Source organism: Carassius carassius, chromosome 8 (genome assembly GCF_963082965.1).
Source record: "Carassius carassius chromosome 8, fCarCar2.1, whole genome shotgun sequence".
In the NCBI taxonomy this organism is placed as follows: Eukaryota; Metazoa; Chordata; class Actinopteri; order Cypriniformes; family Cyprinidae; genus Carassius; species Carassius carassius.
Window position 1 is genome coordinate 13590954 of NC_081762.1, and position 12225 is coordinate 13603178.

Genomic DNA, 12225 nt, shown 5'->3' on the forward strand with positions numbered 1-12225 from the left:
AGATGTCTAAAATGATTGAAAGACATGCTGAAACATCATTTGGGATAATAACTGGTGAAAAATGGCTTTCGTTTTCAAAACAGAAATGTGTCGCCATCATCATCATTCTGGTGTATAGCCCGTTTCTGCCAAAAATGAATGTATTACAATTTTACGTCAGTGTTTCTGCTCAAGTTTATAATGATAGAACATCCAGTGTTAATGGGATGATGTGCGACAGCTGAAAATAGTTAAGATTTGTTTTTGTTTTTTTTGTTTTTTTTTCTTATGATAGCAAAAAGGATGTATTATGGAAATTAGCATTATGTATGTAATTTCAGTGTGTTTTAATGTACCTTTAAAAGTGGTTTAATGTCATGTCATTGACTAAGGTCAGCAGTCCTTTCCTCAGTTTTAATGTCTTGTCACTTGCAGAGCATCTCATTTGCAGGCATTGTGTCAAATGATTTATTCAGCATAAACCTTTTAAGTAGAAACAGGTGCCAGAGCAAATTTCCGTCTACAGAATAATTTACTAAACCTTTGGATCTGGGTGTGTCTATGTCAATAGCATATTCAAATGAATGCTAAATAGGTTCATGTTGAAGGCTTTTGAAATCAGTTTTTCATTGGTTTTTATTTATTTATGGTGATGGGCTGATCCAGTGGGTGGTTAATGGGTGCTCAGTAATGAAAGTGAGATTCCATTAGGAGTTGATAGAATGATTCCATTTTCGACTGGATACTGTAGGTGTGTTATAATCACAGATCATTCTTAAACAGCTTCCTCCAGATATACAGGGGTGCATTCAGTTTAGTTAAAAAAAGGACCATCATCCTGCTTAAAAGTATTACCACTTCTAAAATGATGGTTTAGATAACTTTACAGTGCAAATACTAAACAGAATTTACTGAATCATTAATGCAAGTCTTGAAGAAAAATGCGTGCTTTGCATTACTGCTTTTCAACACTCTAGAATGTTGACCTGGTTTACTTGTGTTGTAAATTCTTTGCTGCAGCTGTGAACTGAACATAAAGTACATATTGAGTCATTTATATTTTGTATATCTAGCAACACTAGGCCTCAAATATTGTCTAACATGTATTGTTCCCAGATGTTAATATTGTTATTAATTCATATTCTTTGTAAGTGTACTCTGAAATCCTGATAAATTTGTCATTTTGTCAGTTTTGCTCCAGAGTGAGTTTAATACATGATTCTGATCTGCTACTTCTGACTTTTTACACATGAGGCTTCAAATATTCTTTAGTTTGTAGTCAGTTTTATTTATTATTTATTTTTATAAATTTTTGGGCATATGTTTGGCATTGGACTTTCTTGAATGTGATTTTTGGGAAACATATGGACCTTTCAATGGGTTTCTGAAAAATGAAGTTACAAATGTTTGGAACAGTGTTTGGAAAAAAGATTATGTAAGGGTGGGCAAACATTGTATTTCATTCATATTCATAGACTGCCTGAATTGTCAAATTTAGGCCCCTCTTTATCAAAAATGCAATATTTAAGCATCTCTATAGGAAGTAAAGCCATTGTAAAATGTGTATTTGCATGGCTCTCAGAGTTTAGAGCCCCAACATGTTCTCTTTTCCCTGTGACACATTTCAGTAAAAGAGACAAACATTTACAGCTCTATTATGGAGGTAACAGTTGTTTTCTATAAAAAAAATAATAAATCCAATTTCCAATAATATCGCAGATGCAGTTTTAAAGTAAAAAATGAAGGCTGTTGTTTGCTTATAGCTCCATGTGTTCAAATGGTTACATATGACAGAAGACTAATTTACTGACAGAAAATCACACTAATTTCATATAACACATTTTATGGAATGTCTCATTTCCGTCTGTTTAACCTGGCTGTTGAGTTCTAGTCACTGTCACATCTATGCATCTGATGGCAAAGCCAGGGTTCATTTTCAGGTCGGTCTTCCCATAACTAATGTGATGACCAGGAATTGTTTACATTGCTTTGCACTCATTATGCATTTATTAGTTAGCTTGTTTATGGCATGCACCATTTACAAAGGGAAGAAAATGCATTCATGCAAATAGAGCTTTTTCCACAATGTATTAACAAATATTCAGAGTGGACTAGTTAATATTATCCTCATCTTCGTTATTATTATTATGAGCTTTTGCATTCACAACAAGACTTCTGTTTGACCTTTGACATGATAGGCTACATGCTTGTCTGAATTAGCCCTAAGGACCGTGCCATTTGTCTGCATGCATGTCAAACAGCCACTTTCCCCCAGTAGGAATACCTTGGCAGACATTTGTGGCCCAAAATACTTCACAGAAGCATTAGACAAAGTCTGCTTCACATCGAATGGTGTAGACATGCAGCGCAAGCTGAAAACTTTCCCTTGTCAAAGTTGACAACTGAACAGAAGTCCTGTCCCTCCACTCCTTTATTAATCTTGTTTTCCTCACTTTTTCCTTGTTGACACTGCTATACTTTTCTGCTCTTCTCTCTCATGCGCTTGATGATGGTTTATTTTCCAATGCTTACAAGTTTATTTAAAACCTGTTTCACCTGATTTCATGTTTTTTTGTTTCATTTTGTCCCCTTTAACTAGTGAAAAGGTCTGTAGATTTCAAATCTAGAGGAGTAAAATTATTCCCTGGCAAAGACAACAGCAACAAGTTTTCTATCTGTGAGTCTACCCTTTGTTACTATTTTATGGTAAACCTGTGTTACTCGTTTGGAGTCGATTACAGCAAACAGTGACTTTAAGATCATTGCAAGATCATCATGCATTTATTGGCGAAATCAGAGATGGATTTCAGTTCCCATGAATATCTCACAAGCAGAAGTTTCCGGACTATTTAATTTAACCCCCCACTGCTTAACACTTTACCGTAAAATTGTGATTTGTACACCGTAATGAGGGAGTGACCTTGTGTCTCGCCATATCTGCACTCTTTTCATGAGTCATAAATTCCTATCATTTTTATATCAACATCTAGTTTGCCTTAGCTTCTCTTCATTTTACTTGCGAAAACAAAGATTTGTTTTATGGCCTTTTATCTTAAAGGTTAGTATCAGAAATTATGGATTTGTTTAAGTACAGAAAATGTTTAACCTTACGAGTTATGTAACAGACATCAGACATATACTGAAGGAGCATAGTTCACTTAAGCATAATCGTGTAATTTAATTAAACTTAATGAAACTTAAATTCATGTTTCTTCACTTTAATGCTCTGACATGCATTTACCTCTCTGTAACATAAAAAACATTCAATGACTACCTAGTTAATTCAGTATATATTCAATTATAAAAACAGTTAAGATGGAGCCAGCCCTATAGATTTCAATAGCTCTTTCAGATCCCTAAAACAGGGGGTTTTAAACATTGTATGCCAATAATTTCTAAATATAATGGTAAATATTACTGTATGAAATAAATACAATAAACCTATTTACACTGTGTGAGAAAAATAGTAAGCATGAAATTCTAAAAACATAATAATAATAATAATAATAATTGTTTTTTTTTTTTGTAATTATATTTAATTGAATTAAAATGTTTAAGTCATTTGGGGGTCCCTGGACCCCAGTTTGAAACCCACTGCCCTTAAATTTATTATGAATGTATCAACTTACACTTTAAAATGGAGGAGGAATATTTAGAAAGCACTTTTCCCCCCCAAAAGACAGTCCAGCATTGCAAATTAGCTGAAGATATGCAGTACTTCAGTCACTTCAGCTTGAGATAAACAACAAAAGCATGTGTCCCATTGACCAAATATTTAAACACCTGCAATGATCTTCAACAATGTCATGTTTGTTTTAAATGACTCTTTTCTTTTTTGGTTTGCTTGTGCTCTTCTTGTGTATTTTTGTTGTCAGAGTGCCATGTTTTTTCGATTTAGGTTCAATTTATTATTATTATTATTGCTTTATATGGGGATCGTTATCTGCCGATATTGCTTGCATGACCAATCTCCCTTGCCATTTCCAAACCAGCAGTCTGTCCGTCCATCAACAGCACAACACAGTGAGCAATGTTTGCACCATGCGGCTCTGATCTAGCACCCATTGTGAAAGTTATCAAGCTAGATTGCAGCTGTCAAACACGAGAAATATCCACTATTATGTTATTTTACTTGTAACTTGCATATATTGTTGTGAATAATGCACTGTAAGCAACCCTTCCATAATTTCAGGCCTTTTCCATTCTGTGTGAAATTAGCTTTTTACTTGTATAGCTATGGAGGGAATTTGAAGCAGTGTGGCATTTTAGATGTAGAGTAAGGCTATCAGAAATCTGGCTCATAAGATGGGAAAAGAATTTGCAAAAACAAATGCGTAAAATTGCTTTCAGTACAGTTTAGCATTGAATATATTACTATGGGGTTGTTATACTAAAGATACCCACTCACATACTTTGTATTTATAGCATTTTGTCAAAAACACCTGCAGGTTGGGGGTCTTTTGTTAGACTTTATAGTGCTGGGTGTAATGGTTTAAAGTGCTTCTGGCACTGTGTTGTTCATGGATCCCTATTAAAATGACCTTAAATTGAACTCTGTACTTCAGTTGTACTACTTACATGTCAAGTAGAGACAAGAGAAGCCAAACAGAACAGCTAGTGACTCCTCTCTAATGCTTTTGGAATATGTTTTAAACATGTGCTTAGAAAAGAGAGTCCATTTTGTTTCATTGTTAATGCAGCTTGCCTTGTTGCATTCAGAACCTAGTGTTAGAAAGCAAATGAGCCTGAAGCGTAAAGCATTTTCTGGTAGGACCAAAATGTGTTCGGAAATGCTGGTGTTCCATGACATCATGCAGTTAAAAGAATTAAGATGGGATGTTTACAGTCGACTGAGCAATCAATGACCTTTTATGCTTTCTCTGTAGTTAAGTAGCAATATTTCAAGAGACGTGATTATGTAAACACATAAATGTTCAAATGCAGAATACAAAAAAAAAACTAAAAATCGCTGATATCAAAGATGTAGTTGAAAAAAATGTGTGCCTGTTCCACTTTCTAGGGTTCTGTCCTAATAATTATAGATTAGTATTATTATTATTATTATCATTCTTTGAGTAAACATACCTTTCAGGCCTATAAACAGCTCAGCTTTATTTAAAGTCAGATATCCCAGGTGTTAGCCATCTGTTTTCAGTAATAAACCAAAACTGCAAAACTCTATGGAGGTTTTCTTTTTTAAATATTTATTTTTTTATATTCATATTTATCTATTTATTCCTAGTGCCTATATGTGCCTAAGGCAAGTGTTTTAATAATAAATTATGAAGGCCCATATAATTGGTTTCAACATTTTTCTAGTTTGAACCATGTTTATCTGTTTTACAGTCAAACCAGCTGGTATAATTCTTTATGTGAAAACACATTTTGTCAATAATTTGGCATGACATCATGGGGAAGTGAGTGCATGTGACTGCATGTTTAATAGCTTGTTCGCTTGCTCGCCCTGTTTATGTGTTCACCTGAACGCCCCATTTTTTTCCCGACGCATGTTTGTGAGGTCCAAGAAAGGGCATGAAGCATTGAGTATCTATATAAAGCTATGTTTTATTTTTGATTTGTTTGTGCATTGGCCACATATGAATAAATTAACAATAAAAATGTCTATGCGATATGCTTATAAGTTTTTAATCAGAATTAGCTTCCTTATTCGTAGAATACACTTTATACTGTGCAAGGTAGTGAATGTGATTCTGACAATGTCGTATTTTCTATTTACCAGTCAGATCCTATCACAGACTAAAGACAGTTAAGCTAGGGATGTGTGTGGTTTGAATTTATGACTGCGTTTGTGCTTGACTGTGTTGTGTCAGATGCAATGTCTAGAGAGTGTTTCATCAAGAGTGTGTGTGCGGGTATGTATTTGTCTGTGTGAATTAGAGGAATGCAGAGAAAGAGAGACAGAGGGTAAGTTTGAGGGAATGAGAATAACAGGTCTCACTGAGAGTTCTGCTTCTCTGACTGTTGATTGAGCTCTATAAGCCCTGTAGGTTTCATACTCCACTGGCCCTGAATGTGAGAAAAAAGGCAACTTTTCTAAACATAGCAGAGGGATAATTGTAAAGGAGGACCTGGGGGGGAAAAAAGAAGTGCACTAAAATAACCCCCCACTTCCACAGAAAGGCTTAAATTCTCCCAGGCTGATGGATGGTGAAAACTGCAACATGATGCTTCAGCTCAGAGCCCATTAGAAGAAAACAGCAAGTTAAAAGCCAAGACAGTCCCCTGACCTCAACATGTTTTGTTTTTTTCACAGCCAGTTGGGTCCTATTAGTTTTCATCATTTTCTTCAACAAAATGCTGCTGTTTTTAAGTGGATGTGTTGATGTATTAAATATTTAAGAACATGTTTCTTAGCAACAGAACTCGTGCATGAAAAAGAGACTAATGTTGGGATGTTACTAGTTTAGTTAATACAAAACATCCTTATCATTAATCACTATCATTAATGTCGGTTATATTTACTAGTACTTCAATCCATTTTTATATGCAGTTAAACTTTTTCAAAATAGTGTACTGTAGCTTTAAAAGAACACTGCAGCTGTAAAATTAAAAAAAAAAAACGTTTATTGTTTTTCTTCTTACTGAAAGGCTTAATCACAAAGGTCAACAATACATTTTAACAAGATAAATTCTAGTGTGACTATTTTAAATGTACTTTTACTAACTTTTCCCACTTTTCAGTTCCAGGAGAGTTCATTATGTTCAGTTATAGTTACAATGAAGAGGTTTCAGCTGAAGGTAGAGGAATTACATCAGACTATAACTGGTCACAAATTCAATCAGAAGAACAAATGGTTCTGTAGAAATCATGACTAATTGACATTGAAAATAAAAGAAAACTGAGGAAATCGCAAGGCATTTTTACAAGTGAGGTGAGATAGGAGAGAGAGTTGTCTTGCTACAAAGACTTGATTTTGGGCATTTTAATCACATTTTAGTGGCTTTTTTTGTTTTAATCAGGACTGGCTCATATCCAAAAGCAGGGCCAAATTTGATCAAGCTTTCTCTGAAATGTATACGATCAAGATATCAGTCAGCCCTTCCAAAGACAATATCACTGAATGCCTCATTACACAGTAAAATGTGGTCTAAATTTTAAGCACAAAATTGACATTTTAATAGACAAAATTACTGAAAACTATACATTAAAGTTAATTTAATAAAAAATAAAAAAAAGATCAATCAGATGACTGGGATTGAAGAAAAGCTCAAGGCTTTTATGTTTTTTTTTTTTTTTTTTTTCAGAATAAGAAGGAAATCTAATGTTGTGTCAGTTTTCTTATACAAGCAGAGTACAATCCAGTGCACTTCAAGGGCTCAAAGTATCACAGTGTTTGTTAGCTTCACAAGCAAGAAAATGAAACCTAAATCCCACGCATGTCTTTAAATACACCTTTCACATGTGTGCAGATATAACAATGCTTTTTTTAACACATTCACAGTACTCCCACACTCAGTCATGTTATTGAATGTTTCACAATGTAGGCTGATTTTGAATCAAACATGCTAACTTTTTTTTCCTTTCTTGAAATTCAGGGTTGTGGCGATTTTCAGTGGCAAATCATTATTTGAATGGATGTTTGGACTGGTGAATGGTGGATTAGGAAAAGAAATGATAGACAGACAGACAGACAGACAGACAGACAGACAGATAGATAGATAGATAGATAGATAGATAGATAGATAGATAGATAGATAGATAGATAGATAGATAGATAGATAGATAGATAGATAGATAGAGTGATAATATTAACCCGATCTCACATATTGCAGACATTCATCAGAAACTGTCTGTTTTCGTCTGTCTAAAAGCACAACATGTTAATTTCCTCACACGTAGTTTTTGTTATTTGCTGTTGTCGCCACCGATATGAGTCTACATTCATCACATCCTGGAGTTTTCCATTCAATTTAAACTCTGGCAAGTCGAGCAGTTTTTCCTGATTCCCGAGTTAAATAGCCAGTTTTTAGAGCAAGCAGGTGGATGTCATAGACACCATGTTTTATTAGTTCTTTTGTAATACAAAATAATTTGAAAGCATCAATGGATAAATTATGCCAAATAAGACACTGACTATGTAATGTTTTAAAATAGGCTTTTTAGAGAGAAATAAAAGTGTTAACGTAGTTGACATAAAATACTTTTGGAAAGTCTTGTAGTGTGACATTATATGCCATCTGAAACTACATTTTAGAAAAAATAAAATCAATTCTTGTACATTAATTTACATATTAGCCCAAAATCTTGATAAAAAATCCATAAACTTACATGTTAATTGGCAGGTAAAGTGGGAGTTGATTTGAAATAGTAATCATGGATTAATAGCATGAATATAAATGATAATTAACTTAGTCACAGTGTGGGCTGAGTATCTCAGTGTTCAAAGCTATGCAAAATACAGGAAAATCACATTTTGATGTTAGTCACAGTTTCACCCATGCTTTGACAAAATCAACCTTTGTATTGGTTTGACATTTGCATATGCTCCATTTTCCCATTGCACCTTTCCAGAACCTTTAATAGTTAATGAAGAAGCCAGATTAAATCGGTAAAAAGCATGAAAATGGATACTTGGAGGAAAAACAGGTTGAGGTGATTGACAATCTTTGCAGAAAAGTACATAATGTTGAAGTTAAAGTTCTAACAGTTTTGATGTGAATTGCCGCATAAAATGGGGCTAATTTTCCAATTGCTTGAGAGAGAGACAGAGAGAGAGAGAGAGAGACGAATCAAGAACAATATATCAGTCTGTCTTCCTCTACTTGTTGTCTTTTACTTTTCTTATAGACACTCAATGACCGTTTTTACAACTAAGAAACTCGTGAATAATGTATTTTCTCGTCTTGTGCTGTCCATTTGTTTGACATTAAATGTATGTCATTACCCTTGACCTGTGGGATAAATTCACAAAACAGCTGCAGAACTTTACCATGCAATATTTCAGAAGAAAAACTGGCACTGCATCATGAGTATTTAAATTAAGTCTTTTTTTGTCCCAACATTTGCATAATTTTGTAAATTGCTACTAAAACAACAGGGGCAGGTTGTGCAAATAAATTACACAATCAGTAAGGATCCTTCAGTTTTAGAGAGTTTCTCGTCCTGTGGCAAGATAACACTTCCATTATTCAATAGTAAGCTATTTCTGGAGAGACAGGACATCTTGAGCCCCATTTTATATCCAGCAGGTGTTTACAAGTTTGAATCAGTAAGCAGAAATCAGAGGAAGCCACTGTTCCTTATCAGATTATCTTAAGAATCAAAAGTTTTTGGGACAGTTGAACAAATGCAAATGCATCCACTAAAGAACATGGTGATATGTACAACTACTATGATGGTACAAATTTTTTAAAAAGTTTAAAATACTGCATTTGCACTGTAGAGTCATTGATGCTTCTTTAATAGTTCAGGATGCATAAAAAAGTGAGTGTCTTGAATACAGGGAGTCATTCTCATTTTACAGTGCTATGCTTGTGTGCATGCTGATGATAGTGAGTATTTTTGCATTATCTTAAGACCTCTCTTTGTAGTAATCAGCATATTTTAACTGCATGGTTAAATGCAATATTAATTGTGCATTCATTTCATCACACTATATGCCTACAAGTGTGTGTGTAAAGGGCTGCATTTGAAGTCACATTCACTCAGTTGGAAAATGAGAAGTGACACTGTCCTCTCGACCCCAGATAGAAAGTGATCAAAATTGCTCATCTTCAGACTAGTCACATGGCCCATGCCAACCACTCTAATCTTCAGTCTTAGCCTTTTTAGAGAATATATACAGATATGTATTTATTTTCTGCATAACAGCATATTGCACTTGAATCACTTCTCAAGTTCTTAAGATAGTCCCCACCCCCAAACTATTTTCTAATCTTCTATTAATGCTACTGATAATAAAGTGTGCCCTTAATTTAGCATGAAAAGCTGTTAATACAGCCTGGGATTTGGCAGATATACCACATTCGATGAAGTAGTCACACTATTACAAAGCGGCAACTGCACTGAGAGTCATTTGTGGGGATATGTTAAGTTATCAATTAGATCATTTGAGGATGTGTGCGTTGTGTGTCTTTGTCTGTGTTCACATTTATGTTGCCCCTCCTCTAGTGTCAGCAGTTCTGTGAAACCGTTTGCATGAGACTTGCATGAGGATATGATGTTTATATCCGTATGAATGGGTCTAATGTTAAACTGTGCTCTGAATTCGCAGTAAACGAAGGAGGGATCAAACAGGCCTCTAACTCCTGTCCAGACCCGGGGGAACCTGAAAACGGCAAGCGCATTGGCAACGACTTTAGGTAATCACACTTAGGTACTGTGTGTTCCGGTTATGGCTTCACGAGAAGGTATCTGGTGACCATTATTCCTGCATTCTCCACCAAGAAAGCCAGCAATAGATGCTAATAATTACATTCTTACTGGTCAGTCACAATATTCTGATGTTTCCTAACATTCGCAATCATACTGCAGACAAAATACTGTAATATTGTTGAAGTGTTTTTTTAGCAGAAGCTTTAAGATTATATGCAGACAAGTTAAATCATTTCAACTCAAGTCAGTATTTAATGTCCACATACAGTATTGAATATTAGTTGTGTAATAACTGGGATGATGTACAGTCTGCCTTCATATTAATTTAGAAGAAACCTGTATTATGGATACAGCGCTTCTACACAGATACTCGTCATTAATATTGTAATATCTGAATATCTTCTAGTAGTGTCCTCTGTTTCGCACTCCCAGTGCATATAAATCTTGTTCTCCAGATCAAGCTCTTCCAAGACTTTCCCAATGTCATGTTAATACCAGCTCCACAGGGATGCTGACCATATGAGCATGGCTTTACCGCTAATTAGTGCTAGTCGATTCAAAGTGTGACACTGATGTTATTTCAGGTTTTTGTGTAACATGGCTTTAGGATTGCAGAAAAACCCCAGCAAATTCATTTGATGTTTGTTAGCAGAGGGTTTTACACAGAAGATTGTGCAACATGCTTCCTTAAAGGTGTAGGATTGTCAAAATGTGAAAGTGTCTGCACTTGCTGAGTGGATTGGTTGAGTTCTGCTCAACCATAGGTTGAAGGAATGGAGGAAGATTCAAACTAGACTTTTATAAAGTATAAAGAAGCACCACGGTATTGATTGTACACTAGCAGGGAGGATGAGACGCTCTTTTGATATCCTTTCATTTATTTATTCCCCTCTTGTGAATGCTGCAATACTTTTCTCTCAAACTTATTCGTGTATGTGTGTTGCATAGAACTGAGAGTAGATGGTATATTTCATTTGAAATTAGAATTTTCTTTGGTGGGGGAAGACGAACAGTATTTTTCTGAGACTGGCTGCTGCCATCGTACACAATGTTATAACCCACTGAACTGTGGTTTTAGCTATAAATGCCTCATTTCTATGTGCATCAAATTAAATACGGCATTCACCCTGATTATTCAGTTGTGCTAATGGATTTGTGTTGGATCTGATTTGTTTGTCATCCTTTGTGTGTGCACACATGCATATTGGTCCTGATCCCTACAGTATTGGTGCCACGGCCCAGTTCACCTGCGATGAAGACCACGTTCTCCAGGGCTCCAAAAGCATCACGTGTCAGAGAGTGGCGGAGGTGTTCGCAGCATGGACTGATCATAGACCTGTTTGTAGAGGTGAGTCTATTGCAAACCACACTGAACATCTGTGTATGTTTCCGTCAAGAATGTTCATGCTGCTTTTTGCCATACAATGAAAGTGGATGAGTATCAGAGGCTGCTCTAAAAGGTTCCAAAAAAGCATCATAAAATTGGCATATATATAATTTGTGCACTGTATTCCAACTTTTATGAACACACACAATACACTCTCAGAAAAAAATAGAAGAAAACGTACCTTTAGATGTACAACAGACAGTCACATAATACCTTATTTACCCTTCCACATAACATATCCACTAGTATTTTTATCTAAACCTTAATGCGCTTTATTCAAGCCCTTCAGCTCTGTGCGCTTTCTCTCTCCTTCTCTTTCTCTTTCTCAAGATGCATTTAAGAGCTGCGATGACTAATATTCACCTTTTAGGAAAAGATAAGATACAAAGTTGACCCTTTAAAGGTACTGCAGTACTGTACTGAAATTAAGAGTTGCAAAAATCTTGCCCTCAAATCTCATTTATGCATATTTTGATATGACATGTGTCACTTCAGTCATGTTACAAGTAAGAACCTATGGGTT

General features: G+C 35.2%; 1 protein-coding gene across 1 annotated transcript in view; it reads left to right on the plus strand.

Moving 5' to 3' along the window:
* The window catches only part of csmd3b (CUB and Sushi multiple domains 3b), a 423699-nt gene that overhangs the window by 226632 nt on the left and 184842 nt on the right, over window positions 1–12225 (plus strand). The window contains exons 7-9 of the mRNA XM_059556241.1: window positions 2579–2656; window positions 10215–10302; window positions 11539–11663. Coding sequence (XP_059412224.1) covers window positions 2579–2656; window positions 10215–10302; window positions 11539–11663 — 291 coding nt within the window. The remainder of the gene's footprint in view (window positions 1–2578; window positions 2657–10214; window positions 10303–11538; window positions 11664–12225) is intronic.